This window comes from Tenrec ecaudatus, chromosome 6 (genome assembly GCF_050624435.1).
Source record: "Tenrec ecaudatus isolate mTenEca1 chromosome 6, mTenEca1.hap1, whole genome shotgun sequence".
Taxonomy (NCBI): domain Eukaryota; kingdom Metazoa; phylum Chordata; class Mammalia; order Afrosoricida; family Tenrecidae; genus Tenrec; species Tenrec ecaudatus.
The window spans coordinates 2144028-2159016 of NC_134535.1; the positions used below are offsets into that span (position 1 = coordinate 2144028).

The window sequence follows — 14989 nt, forward strand, 5'->3', positions numbered from 1 at the left end:
ACGAGGGGAATCACTGTTGTGTGAGAAAATTACACTCATCAGGGAGCATCTAATACTGAAACGCAGAAAGCATAACTTGGAGTTGCATAATGCTGACGTGAATGAGACTGGGAGGAGAAGGAGTGAGCTCCCGTGTCACCACGGGGGGGGGGGGGGAGGTTAATGGAGCTTGTTCAGTAAACCAAGAAAAACATGGCTATTTATAAGCATATAAAATACAGGAGCAACACGATTAGTAAATCAGATCAAATGAAAATATAGCGCGTCGGACTCTTCAGCTGCAGGGTTGCGGGGAACACTTTGTTTGCAAACGTGCCTTGGACACTTATAAGAATCCACGTGCATTAAGGCTATCAATGAAATCTTGACACAGTGTGAGACAACCTAAACAAACCACCCTGAGACGGAATATGTCTTCTGACGGTAATGAGTCCGGCTGCCTCGTGATGATAAAAGGCTCATTTAAGAGCCCATGCATCCAGCCCGGATCAGCGAGCACGGGCACTCAGGAAACATGGAATATTAATCACGATACAAAGAAACAAGCTACGGACACACTCAGCAAGTTGGCCAAATCCCCAGGGTGAGGCAGGGAGAGAACTGCGGAGGAGCACATACGGATAAGCACGAGTCTGTGTGTGTGAAACCTCTGTACGTGCAGAGATGTAGCCATGGAAGACAGATTGGCAGCTTCCTCGGGTTCTCAATGGGGAGGGAGAGAGGGAGGCGGTGGGGGGTACTCAGATGTGGGCTCTTGTGGCTTAGGAAGGGCTCAGGATACTGACTCTGGTGTTAGAACCCCGGGTCTCCTGCTGCAGCTGTGGCCGGGGCTGTCTGCGTGGGTCCGACTCACAGAAGCCCTGGGGGACAGGGTGGGACTGCCCCTGAGGGTGTCACACATTGCCATCTGTGCAGAAGCAGGGCACCAGAACTCCTCTGGCACAGACGCTGCATGCGTCCCAATCTCGAGTCTTTTGGTTACCAGCTGGCACTCATCCTGTGCCACCTCAATCCTTCCGCACGGCCCCACAAAGATGACAAGGACAGGGAGACAGACCAGAGAGAAATACATGCACGGGACACTGGGGACCCATGGCCGAGGCCAGTGGAGCTCTAGTTTTGCAAAACATTAGCCAGAGCGAAAATGAGGTAGAGCATGCAGGGGGTGTCTCTGTCCTGTTTCTTACAACCATGTGTGAGCGTCCCCATTAAAGTCTCAGGGAAAATCCCACACTTTTAGAATCAGCTGGAAGGCAGCCAGGGGAGCGGGCCGCAGGTTATCTTTGTGGGGGGCCGAGGGAGAGAAATCCGTGGAGGATTGGTGAACAACATACACGTGGGATTATCCAGCTGGTTAAAGGTGCATAATTGCAGGCATACTTGTTCTCCGGGTGCTTGTAGAATGGTCTGTAGTAAAGGTCTGCCAGGAATTCTGGCACGGAGACCCTGTGGGCCCAGGCTGTCCATCTTGCATCTGCCTGGCCCTCTGGGAGCAGGCTGCCATATCCTGCCTCTGCCGGATGGCAGAGGGAAGCAATTCCTTCATGCCCTGGGTTATTCACTCTGCGTGCCGCGCCAACAAACCCAGGAGCTGCCCTCCGCGAAGAAGGAGGGGACATCGGGTTGAAGGGAGGTGTGTGAACAACTTGAGGTGGACAGCTGGCATGGCAGCAAAGAGGAGGGGAAGCATGTACTGAGGAAGATCAAGGCCCACAGCCCACAGGATGGTTCACACCTCCACACGAAGGACGCGAGAATCCTCACGGCGCAACCGCCAATGCCACCGTAATAAAGGGAGCCGAGATCGACGTTGTCAGGATTTCATTGTCGTCTGCTCCACCGTGGACACTCACGAGAGCGGCAGTAGTGAGCCAAGCGACACGTTTCATTGGGCAAGTCTGCTACATAAACCCTCTTTGAGTTATTAGAGAACAAAGACAGCCCTTTGAAGACCAAGGTGCCCATGACCCACGTCGTGGTGTTTCCGGTCACCGGGTCTGCCCGTGGAAGCGGGGCGGCGCAGAAGAAAGACCTCCGAAGAACCGAGGCACCTTCATCGTGCTGCTGCAGGAGAGCTCGGAGGGCCCCGCGGGCTGCCAGCGGGCAGACACGCCTTCCAGAAGGGGTACGGCTAGAGGGGTCCCTTACATGCGAAGGTAGCAAGGCTTCATCTCGAGCACGTTGGACGCGTGCTCGGGAGAGACTAGTCCCTGGAAAAGGACATCGTGCTTCGTAAAGCGGCACGTCGGTGAGAAGAGGAACTGGCGCCATCGTTGAGCTGTGGCGTTGGCACAGGATTCCGAGCGTGGTGCGGCTGCCAGCAGAAGGAAGGCTTCTGTCTTGGAAGCAGCTGGATAATCCCAAAGCATGGTGCGGAGACTGTGTCTCACACACCCTGGGCATGTTACCGGACGCACCAGGCCTGGGAGAAGGGCGTCGTGGTTGGTAAAGGAGGGCTCGGGGTAAAGAGGGAACACGTTCAAAGAATGCACCTGTCCGGGGATGAAGCCAGGGACGCCCACGGGGCTGTGCTGCAGGAAGGGCCAGGGCTGGAGTCGATGGGACAGAGGGTTGCGGTGAGTGGAAAGAAACACCCTGTGGCCCGCCAGTGCGACCTCAACAACAGCAGCGCGGGTCTCGACACAGGAGCGGAAGGCTGCCGTGAGCAAAGGGAACTTTCCACCACACGTGGACTCCAGACCAGACACTCAGGCGACACGCACCTCGCGCCTCCCACAGCCCTGCGGGCCACGGCTCAACAACGCCACACAGGAGGTCACGGGGCCTCAGAGACAACTTTAAGGCCGCTGGTGGTTTGGGGCGAGAACTCAAAGAAAGACGGAAAGGGGTGGAAGAATCAAGGAGAAAGAAGCTGAGGGAGAGAGGCAAGTTGAAAGGAACCCAGGCCATGAGGGACCAGACCCATGGAGGACTGGGAGAGACAGGAAGGCGAAGTCGCAGGTCTGTGCGAGATGGTCTGAGATGGAGTAAGAGGTCTAGCTGCCCTGTTCCTCCTGGCCAAGGGAGAATGGACATGAAAGTTAGATTCTGTGTCACACTGATGGGACCAGGGTCCTCAGTGGTTAGGCAGTAAGCCCTCCCCACCATGTGACCTGGAAGAGAAAGATGTGGCCCCGAGGAGCAGGCAGGGCCGGATGACGTGTCCTTCCTAGCTATCCACAGAAAACTTGTTCTCTCTCTTCTTGCTGACGTGGGTACTACCTCTGCTGTATCAACCTCTGGTTCTCTGGACTTGAGCCAATGGTTTGCCACGTTGCCTGCCAATCCCAGGAGCTAACACACGCCGGCCACAACATCTGGTAGGCGCCCACCAGCTGCGTTCTTCCTGTGCCTTGGTTCGTCCTCCTGGTTCCCCAGCATCAGCAGCCTCATCGTGAGTCATGAAAGAACCCCAGCTTAACATCTGACCCACAGACTGGGACCAGACTGGACTGAACTGCGCCTACTGCAGTGTGTGTGAGCCACTTGTCTTGATGGCTCTCTCTTTGTACACATCTTCCAGGGTCATTGGTGTTGCTTTGTTGGAGAGCCCAGCCTAGCCCAATGGATATCCAAGGTCATGACTTGATTTTTAAGATGTTTTCCCTTACCCAGAAAATGTACTGTTACCTGAAAAGGATTCCTGACCACACATTAATCTTCCTACCAGCTGATTACATTGTCCCACTCAAATGAGTTACTCTTTGCTTTTTGGTTAGAAGCCAGACTTACTTAGTTTAAATCTGAAAAGGCTGTGTGGCTGCTGGTGGATGAAGTACCAGAGACCGCCTGGTGACATGCAGGCGGGTTATGTCGGTGAAAAGGAGAGGGCAGGTTTCCATCAGCATCCGACAAAGGGCCCATTCGCACGGCTGTTCCTCTCATTCTAAGCTCATTGTAATGAGTCTTCTTCCGGCCATCTGGTTTGTTTTCATTTTTCTCTTGGAACCAGCACGATCTCCCCTTCTGCATATAGAATCACTGCTCAGAATAAATGCCATCTTTCCATTGAGATAAGCTTTGATGGTCTGTAACGCACCTCCCAGCCGCTGCCCGCCCCCTGCTGAAGGCTGGAGCGGCACTGCCCACAGATGGCAAACTTGAGATGTGTGGGCTTTCACAAAGAAAGCACAAGACGCCAGGCACACCTTGACCTTTAAGCAAGAAGCCAGGGCACACTCTTTTGGGCTAGTTTCCACCATGACAAAGGGGTTGGGAGTCCCCACCGGATAGCCCATCCAAATCCCCCTGTGGTAAATTAAAATGCAGTAAGTTTCTCCCCTGTCCAAAGTGCCCCATAGAACTTCTGAGACCCGTCAATGCTCATCATCATGTCAGGACGGGGGCATTCTGGGGGATGTTGGACCATGGGAGAACAAAGCACACAGGGGAGAAGACCTTCCGAAGGGCCACGGAATCCCTGGGAGGAACGAGGAACTCTTGCGATCATAAGGCAGAAACAAGCAGTGCTTTCAAAGAACAATAACAAAATATCTGCTGGAAATTAAAACATGGCAGCCCAAATGAAAACGGGATCACAGTCCTCAAAGATAGCGTTGAGGCCACTTCGAAGGGAGACGAACTTAAAAAAAAAAAACGTTAGCAAAGACAAAGGCAAAAAGATGAAAACAGAAAGAATGAAGAACATGACAAGATATGTCCAGAATTTCCAGCACCCAGGCAGTGGAAGTTATGGAAGAGGAAATTGGAGGAGGAAGAGGAGGAAAGGGGAAGTGGGGGAAGAGGAAGGAGAGGGGAAGAGGATGGGTAGAAGAAGTGGAAAGTGGGAGGGGTTGGGGGAGGAGAGAGAGAAGAGGGAAATGGAGGAGGAAGAGGGGGAAGGGGTGGGGAACAGTGGGAGGGGGAGGAGGAGAAAGAGAAGAAATTCAAGATAATTTCCCAGAAGTCAAGCAGCTTAGCAGGAAGCAATTCTGTGAACTCATTTAGAGAAAAGACAGATGAGGTTAAATGATGGGGGGTGAAAACCATGTGGGCTCTCTCGGTAGTGATGTGGGCACGGCGGCATCAATGAGGCACCCGCGAAACCCGTAGGAAAAGTGCGTCCAGCCCCAAACCCTTCACCCAGGCAAATGCTTGAATCGGTCGACTTGGGATAGGACCGTCTTGAGATGCACGAGCTCTCGGCAGCTTGCCCCTCAGGTATGCGGCATCCACCGCAGCACTCTTCGCGGGGCCAGGGGCAGAAATGACCGAGATGCCATCAACACCCCAACCGATGCTCAACATGCGGTACACTCCCATCCACAAGGGGTGGCGTCAGGTAAGCACTGGACTGCTAACTGCAGGGCCCACGGTGCAAAGCTGCCAGCCATGTGAACCTCTCTGCTCCCATGAAGGTGTGCCGCCTTGGGGACCCTAGATGGCGTGGCTATGAGTCAGGATTGACTACGTGTCTGTGAGTTCTGTCTGGGGTGTAAAGAGGAATCAAGTCCGGGTGCCTGCCACAACCTTGAACCTGATGACGACTGGAGTAAGTTGCCTTTCAGGGCGTGGGGAACACTATGATCTCACTTGTATGAGAGAAGCAAGCCCATCGTGTGTGAGGCCGGCTGTCTGCAGAAACAAATCCGGGGGCACTCATCTGGGAATGAGAGAGAGCTTTAGAACAACTTATCATTGTGTGTCCAGAAGGAGTCCCAGCCCAGTCCAACTCGGGCCGGTCCCCAAGTCCCTCTTCAGAGCCACTCATGTAGCTGCAGGCTGGGGACACCGGAGGGTGAAGCAGGAAGATCACAGAGTCACGTGGATCCAAGGGCAGTGGGAACATGGCAGGGTGCCGACAGCTCTCAGGGTCTCATCAGGCAAGAAGGCTAGTAGGGTGGGGGTGGGGAGGGGAGGCTCCAACAGCTTCCCCAGGAAGCTGAAGTGAGGCTTCGAGTTGCTAATCAACATGCTTTCCTTGGATGTTTCATCCCCATCATAGCAAGACGATTCTTTCCTCATGGAGCTAGTTTTGCACTTAACGCTCATATTTCAAACTCAATGCTATCATGATGAAGGATGCATTCGCAGGTCATTAAGAAGTTTTTTAAAAATGTAAAACATTGCTTGTCTCCAAGTCAAGGCAATGCTAATCTGGGGAAGGGGCTGGGGAGAGGCCAATGACGATGCGAATGAGGGGTTTCAGGTTCTGTACCTTCACAGAGGTCTTCTCTGGAGAGCCTACGTTACTTGCCCATACCTAGACCCTTCCCAGGTTCCTGGGGGCAGGGGGAGCATGCGGGGCTGGGATGATGGTTGCTCTGCAATTGACCAGAATATGGGGGGCTTGAACCCCCACATTGGTACCTGGGAAGAGGGTCATCAGCTTCCAGAATATGACAGCTAGACCCCAGGAGACCCCAGGAAACTCCAGGAGTTCATTCTACTCAGGCAGACGCAGGGTCCCCATCCAGCTATGGGCACCCTGTTTGCGCGCAAGTCTGAATCAAGACACGCTCCATTCCACGGAAAAACAATAAAACTAGCAAAATGCTGTGGGGAAAAATGGTACGGAAAACCTGGAACAGATAAACCGGGACCAGAGACAAAGTGGTCTTTGATGTCAGCCCTGCCTTGTGCTGTGCTTATGGTTCCTGCACAATGAAAAGAAAGAGAAGACCACACTTAAAAAGGTTAACCAATACCCCCCCAGAAGCAAACTCGGAAACTACCTGGAACAGTGTAACCGCCCCCAAAGAAACAGCGAGCCTGAATAGACTCATAACCATTGCAGGAAGTGGGTCAGTGTCTGAAAGCCCACGCATACAGCGCTACACCACGTCTCCAACTTAAAATAGAGGCAAAGATGAGTTCATGGATGACTTCTACCAAACAGTCAATGAGCACATCATTGTGGTTTCATGAAGAGTGTTCCAGACAACAGCAATGAGCACCCTCGTTTGAGGAGGTGAGTATACTCTTGAACCCAGGCCAGGCAGGAGCCGTATAGGAAAAGGGCAGTGTCAGTCAATAGAGCCGATCAACACCGATTTTACAAAATCGATCAAATGTTAACAATGTCATGCAATACGCCATTCAGGATTACCCATGACCAAACTGAGCTTTCTTAGGAGTAAAAAGACCCTGTAACGCATTGCGCTACATCATCCACACATAAACATATATGCAATTCATGGGATCGTTACAGGAAAGAGTGCTTGGGGAAAAATCATTAGCCACGCTTTGCATAAAAAGTTCTGAGAAAATGCTCACTAAAAAACAACTTGCTGATCGCGGCAGACGCCATCATTAAAAAATCAATAGGAGGCATCCTACTTCAGGGAACAGGGCTCCACACACACTTCCAAATCTGAAACAAGTCAGGGACACGTCCCGCTCCATAAGACAAGAAGAAATAGCACCGATAAAGCTGGAATAGGAGGATGAAGATGAATTTCATCAACACCGTTTTTATTATATTCACAGGCAATTCATTCAAAAGAATTCCTCTGGGTTTGTGTATATATATTTTTAAATGTTGGAACGAACACTAAAGACACAAAAGAATTTGAAAGAAAAACAATACAGCATTATTAAGAGACCTCTCATTAGCTCTTGGCTCCTGGCGACCCCATGGATAACAGAAGTAAATGCTGTACATCCAACCCACACGCAGGGGAAGAGACAACATGAAGACATGGAGACCAGGGGGTCGGGGTCCTAAGAGGCCATCTTTGGGGTGGCCGACTGCAAAATATGAAGAGTTTCTTTGAGACCCTGCAGTAGGCAAAAGTCTTATGACATCTTCATAAGGAATAGCTACTAATTGGAAACAACTCTTAAATAGCCGTCAACAGGCAAATGAATTATGTACATCTATATCTATATATCTGTTACCTCTTCATTTCTATATATCTATGTATCTCTCCATCTCTGTATCTCATCTCTCTCTCTCTCTCTCTCTCTCTCTATTTATCTATCTATCCATCTATATCTGGCCCAGACAACAGAATGTTAAAAAAGCTCAAAACCAGACTCACTGCTCTGGAGTCTGTCCTCCCCACAGCACCCCCACGTACAACAGAAGGGAGCTCAGCTTGGTCTGGCATCAGATCCGCACTGTGCTCTTGGTTTGAGCTCACTGCTGCAGCCACCCTGTCAATCCGTCCTATCCAGGGAAGTCCACTTTTTCACTGCCCCTATACTTGACCAAGCATGATGGCCTTTCCCAGGGACTGGTCTTTCCTGACCATGTATCCAAGTGACATGAGACAGAATATTGACATCCTTGCTTCTGAGGAGCATTCTGACGGTCCTCCTTCTGAGACAGATGTGTTTTTCCGTCTGTCGGCCCCGGGCATATTCCATGTTTGTTGGCGGCACCACTGTTGAGGTGCATTTATGCCTCACTGGGCTTCCCTATTCCATGTCCGACGTTCCCACACGTAGGAGGGGTGCTCCTTAGTCTCGAAATAACCTCCATGCTCGCAACGCATCACGAGGTCTGTCCACCATCTGTCCCCATTGCGATCTGTCCTTGGATCCCTTGACTGCCGTTGCTGTGGGCATGCATTGGGGAGCCCTTGACAACGTCAATCTTTTCTCCATTTATCATGAGGAGCATAACCGTATTTTTTAAATGTGTTTTTGGAGAAATCAACTACAATTTTATATAGAACTGAAAAATGGATTAAACCAAGATAACCAAACTCACCGCCTTCAAGCAGATTCCAGCTCATGACAACACCGTAGGACCGTCACCACTGCCCCTTTCTGTTTGGAGGTTGTAAGTCCTTAGGGAGCAGAAAGCGTCCTTTTTCCACCACAGAGAAGCTGGTGGGTTTGAATTGCTGACTTTTCAGTTAGAATATCCAGGCAAAACTCACCATGCCACCAGACTGCGCAGTGCACACACATGAACTCAGTTCACCGTCACTGGGACCCTCCGGGGCAGGGTGGAAGTGTCCCGTGGGTTGTCATGACGACAGCTACTCCCAGGAGTGGACAGCTCACCTTTCTCCCGAGGCGCACACTCATCATAGGGTACTCTGAGCAGCCTTGCAGAAGAACAGCATGGCATGCCAGGGGCACGGTTTAGGGCAAAGCATCGGGAAGCAACATGTTGTCCATCGATCTGCCCCCAAGATGGACAAACAGACCCGTGAGACAGGACAGAAGTACAGAAACAGGTTCACCAACAAATGGCCAAGGGGTTTTTGTTTTACAACGATGCCAAGGCAATTTATGGAGCGCGTCTTTTCAAGACACAACTGTGGAACAATAGCACACACACGCCCATCCCTCTCACATGTGCCATGAGTCACACAAAGTGGGTCGTTGGCCTACATATAAAAATGAAGACGATGACACTTCTGGAGGAAGAAATCACAGTGAATGTCTACCCTGACCTCTTGTTAAGGCAAAGCTTTCTTATTTACAACACCCAGCCCAGGAAAGAAAAAAGACACAAGCCCCCAAACAAACAAACAAACAGTTGGCAACTTGGACTTCCTCAACATTAAAAATGTCTACTTTTTTCAGAAAACGTGCAAGACCGTGAAGTGACTGGCTATGAACTGGATGGCCAGAGACACCGTCCATAAAGAACGTAGGTACAGGGGGTCAGAACACTCAAAACTCAATTACTAAGAAACGGCGGGCTAAAACTCCGTTTGGATGGGCAACAGGCTGGGATGGGCATGACCTGGAGGAAGAGGCTCTGGGGACCAAGGGGCCATCCTGTAAAGATGTCCATTGCCACCAGGTCTCTTTGACAACATGTCAATGTAGGTAAGACGGAGTCTACCCATCCTCGCCTCTACGGAGCATTCCGCCCTGGTTTCTTCCAACTTAGATCGGTTGTCCTTTGAGCAGTCCATGGCACTATCAACATTCTTCTCCATCACCACGATTCAACTGCATCGAGTCTTCTGCCGTCTTCTTCAGTCAACGCACAGCTTTCCCGTGCACAGGAGGCAGTGGAGAACACCATGGCGTGGGTCCGGCGCACCCGAATCCTCAGAGTCACACCCTTGCTCGTCCACACCGGAAAGAGGTCTTTCGCAGTAGATCTCCCCAGTGCAGTGCGTCTTTGGATCTCTTGATGGAGGCTTCCACTGGGTATTAAGGAAATGCACATCAATGCACAACAAACACATCCCCACTCTTTCCACACGACGGAAAGTGACTTGAACGACTGAGATTCCAAAAACACGGATCAATCTCATTCTTCTTCTTGCTAAATGTCAGAAACTGCAAACTCATTTATTGTGACATGTGCCGTGGTTGCCTGGGGACCAGGGCAGAGAGGGAGAGCTTAGTGGGAAACAATGAGGGTGATGGATATGTTCATTATCTTAATTTAGCGATAATTGCAAGGATTTATGCCTATGTCAAAACTTATCAAAGTGTTCACTTTAAATATGTGCCATTCATTGCACGCCAGTATACCTCAGTAAGGTTGTTGTGTGTGTGTGTGTTTTAACCAGCTTTCCATTCCTGGGATCGCCTCTGCTGTTTGTTCCTTTACTACTACAGATCCTCGGACCCCCCTCCTCTTACCTTCGCTCATTCTGCTCCGCACTGCCTCGCTTCCCCAGGAAGACGCTTACGTCAACCAGGGCTAGTTATTCTTTTCTGGTTTCTGTTTCCAGCGCATGCTCTTGAAGAGCTCGATCCTCTGAAAGCATTGCGTTAGTACCACCACTCGGGTTTTTAATGTTGTGTTCCTCGCCAGCAGGACAAACAGACCCGTGTTGGACAAGGTACCTGCCGCCGGGTGGGCATGCTTTGTCTCCCGTGCTTCGGACATCTCGTCAGGAGGGGCTGGTCCCGGGGAAGACTTGGTGCTTTGCGGGGCCGGTGGAAGAGCGGAGGGCCTTGAGGAGAGGGCTGGCTGCAGCGGCTACTGCAGGGCATCCAGCACAGCTCCCGGAATGGTGCGGGTCTGGGCAGCATTGGCAGCACCGCCCGGCCCCGCTGCTCACAGGGTCCCCACGAGGCCGGAGGAGCAGGAAGGCACCTCGCCACAGCCACACTGCTATTTAGACACTGTCCACGGCCAATCCAATGACTTTGACAAATACTCGCGGACCCCTCCGCTTCTTTGCCTTAGCCATTCCTACTTCATTTCTATTGTGGTCAGAGTAAACACTCAGTAGGATTTTCATTCTTGAGGGAAAATCTGAAGATTTGTTTTGCTGTCCACATAGGGCCCATTCCAATCAATCTTCCCGACACACCTAGACGTCCGAAGTCAGGGCGAGGGCCACCACGGGACACGGATTGACACAGTGGCGGCCACAGCAGGCTCAAACATCACAGCTACCGGGAGGCTGGTGCAGGACCGGGAGGTGAGGTGTGTGCAGGTCCACATCGGGAGGCTGGTGCAGGACTGGGATGTGGCACTGGGCAGCGTTCCCTTTGGTGGCACATAGAGTGGCCATAAGTCAGAACAATAAGAGCAACAACATACCTCTCTACCCCACCTCCCATTGGCCCTAAGGGTCAGCTGGTGACCAAACGATGAAGAGTTCCCTTCCACCCAGCAGCTCCATAGAAGAGAGAGTGGGCCGACAGCCCCCAGGATTCCCATGGAGGAACCACTCTGGGTGGTTCTGCTCTGCCGTACCAAGCTGCTCCGAGTCAGAGCCAACCGTACAGGGCCCAGCCGCAGCAGCAACGACCACACAGACGGGTTCTCAGCTGCAAACCACTTAATGTCCATGATACGTCCTGGGAAATGGACACCACGGGACCTGGATGTGGTGTGAAACCTCAGGGGACCCCACTTCTGTCTGTCCCCCTGGCCAGTGCTGCCTTCCAGAAAACCCAGCGCTGGGTCAGGCACAGGGCAGTAGGGAAAGGCGAGTGGGCATGGTGGGTGTCCACGGCGTCCTGATGGTGCAGTGGGTTAGGCTTTGGCTTGGCAGTTCAGAGCAGCCCCCGGCTCTGCAGGAGAACGATGAGGCAGTTCTGTAAAAATGATGGCCCCGAAACAGCTGGTGCAGTTCCACTGTGATGACAGGGCTGACTGGGAATCGACTCCCTCGGAGTAGGTTTGAAGTATGTATTTGATATACCTAGATGTATATCATATGTATATCATGTATAATATCACATGTATTTACACACATACATGCATGCATACATACATACACAAGGCTCTAGCAATGGATGGAATACCAATAGAAATGTTTCAACAACCTGATGAAGCACCGGAAGCTTCCACTCGTTAATGCCAGGGAATGTGGGAGACAGCTACCTGGCCAAGTGACTGGAAAAGACCCATCTTTGTACCCCTTCCAAAGAAAGGGGCCCCAACCAGTGCTCAGACTACAGAACAATTTCCCAGACACCACGTGCTAATGAAGATCACGCAGCCAGAGGTTCCGGCTGGATTCAGACGGGGCCGTGGGAGAAGGGATGGCATTGCTGATGTCAGATGGATCTTGGCTGAAAGCGATGAACGCCAGACAGATGCTTCCTTGGGCATTCTACTGAGTGCATTGTCACAAGCAAGAGCATAGCCGCTATGGTCCTGCATGGTCCGCAGTTCAAAACCTCCAGCAGCTCCATGGGAGACAGACTGGATTTTCCACTCCTGTCGACAGTCACAGTCTCCGAGAACGAGGGAGTTGCCACGAGTCAGCATCCACTTGATGGAGGTGAGATTGGCTTGGGGATGGACAACCCAGAGAAGAAGGGGCATACAGACCACTTCTGCAGACACCTGTACACGAGTGCAGATCCTTACCCCGGGTGTTCTTCAGTCCCTGCATCTGCACGGGGAAGTTGGCCACGGAAGAAGGAAGATGGAGGGAAAATCAACGCATCTGAATGGGGGGTGGGGGGGCTTGGAGGAGAATCTTGAAAGTCCCACGGACTGCTGAAAGGCCACACTGACCTGTCCTGGAAGAAGCACGGCCAGAGTGCTCCTTAGAGGCCAGGGTGGCGAGACTGCATCTCACATGCTAGGACATGTTGTCAGGAGGGACCAGTCCCTGAAGAAGGAACTCCTGCTTGGTAGAGGGGTGGCCCCAAAGAGGAAGCCCTCAGGGGGCAGGACTGACATCATCGTGGCTGCAACAATGGGCTCAAACACAATGACTCTGAGGACGGTGCAGGACTGGGCAGTTTTCCAGTGTGCTGTGCATGAGGCTGCTATGGGTCAGAGCTGACTCAAAGGCACCAAACAACAGACACACACACACACACTCCTTACATTTGGATGCCACAGTTTTCTTTATATAAGCCACGGTTACTCTCTCTATACACACACACACACACACCACACACACATACACACCTATCAGATATACCTAATACAGATCTTCCACTATCCTTCTATCTCTGTCCATCCCTGCCATTGAAGACTCAGTGCTGGCTCACAGTGACCCACTCCCTGCCTGTTTCTGAGGCAGTAACTGTTGATGGGAGAACAAAGCCCAGTCCTCCTTCTGCCAAGCTGCTGGTGGTCTTGAACTGCCGACCTTGTGGGTCGCAGCCCAGCATGTAACCTAACCACTCCACCACCAGGGCTCCATATGCCTATGTTCATCTCCCTGGGCCTGCTTCTCTAGACGTTTCTCTCCCTGGTTCTCTTGGCAGCAGAGGCCGCGCCTTATTCCTGGTTGCTCTGACACCCCCAACCCCCTCGGATGCTCCTTAGGGAGAGCTCTTGGGAAAGGCATCAGCTTGATACCATGGAGTCCGTGCCAACTCACAGCGACCCTGCCAGACAGGGTGGACCTGCCCTGTGGGTTTCTGAGACTGTCCCTCTGGACGGCAGTCTAAAGCTGTGTCTTTCTCCCAAGGAACATCTGGTGGTTTCAAACTTCTGACCTTGTGATTCACTAAGATGTAGACCCTCTCAGCGCGCGTGTGCGCGCGCGCGCGCACACACACACACACACACACACATCAAAGTCTTTACAGAAGTAGAAAGCCTTCTCTTTCTCCCAAGGAGCTGCTCATGGTTTTGCAAGGTGCTAACTTTGCAGTCAGCAGCCCGATGCATAACCACTATGCCCCAGAGCACCTGAAAGCACCCTGCCATCCCCTCACCCCCATGCTCCGATAACCTCCTAGGAGAGATCAGGTGCAGACTCCCAACCTCGCTCACCTGTGCACTCCTGCTTACCCACGCCCCTCCTCTGGCATCCTGAGCTGCTCCAGGGACTGGGGACACCGTCATCTCTCCTCTCCATCTGGCAGGGCTGAGTCATTTTAAGACCAGCCTGGACAAGAAAGCCAGAGATGTGGCCATCCTGGAGACAGCAGGACCTCGCCCCATGGGCTCGCCCTTCCTGCCTTTTGTGAAGAGAAACCAAGGCCATGAGCACAGACTGGGAATCTGGAGGAGGCTGCTGGCCCTCGTGGGGGTCTGTACTCCATGCAGATGAAAGAGGCATCTTGAAGAGCCTGAAGTCACACAGATCCCCATGGCGACAAAGGCATTCTGAAGGAGCCCAGTGTTACCTTTTACAAGTACTGAACTCTCACAGACGGCTTCCTGACTCACCCAGCCGCCTTTATCTTCTGCACCCTGCATCTCAACAAGCTCTGCCCTCAGCTGCCGGGCCCACGCCACCCAGTGAGACTGAGGAGACCTGCCCCGCAGAGTTCTGAGGCTCCCGAGCCAGCATGGGCAGGAGGGCAGTGGGGGGAGTTTGCCCCATCGGGAAGCAGAGGGCTTGGATTTTTTTCTCACAGGCAGCTTGGGGACTCACCACTGACTGCTGGTTCTCAGTAAGCTCTTAACTATTATGTCTCCTGCAATCTAACAACCAGTTAACCAGTTCATAGCCACCATGGAGGACAGGCCAGAAAGATGAGGCTTTCTACTCCCATGGAGACTTACAGCCTCAGGAACCCACAGGGCAGTTCTACCCTGCCCGAGAGCTGTGTTAGGAATTGGCATTGACTCCAGGCAGTGAGTTGTGGGGGCGGAGCAGACCTGCCCCATCGAGCGCTGAGATGGCCATCCTGACAGAACAGACTGCCTCATTTCCGCCTGAGGAGCTACTGGCGGGTTCGACTGGCTGAC

General features: G+C 52.2%; 1 protein-coding gene across 1 annotated transcript in view; it reads right to left on the reverse strand.

The window, feature by feature from the left end:
- Positions 1 to 1988: 1988 nt before the first annotated feature.
- The window catches only part of TAFA5 (TAFA chemokine like family member 5), a 184728-nt gene continuing 171727 nt past the window's right edge, over positions 1989 to 14989 (reverse strand). Inside the window, exons 4-5 of the mRNA XM_075552601.1 lie at positions 2409 to 2531; positions 1989 to 2093 (exon numbers count right to left, since the gene is read on the reverse strand). Of these exons, the coding sequence (XP_075408716.1) occupies positions 1989 to 2093; positions 2409 to 2531 (228 nt within the window). The remainder of the gene's footprint in view (positions 2094 to 2408; positions 2532 to 14989) is intronic.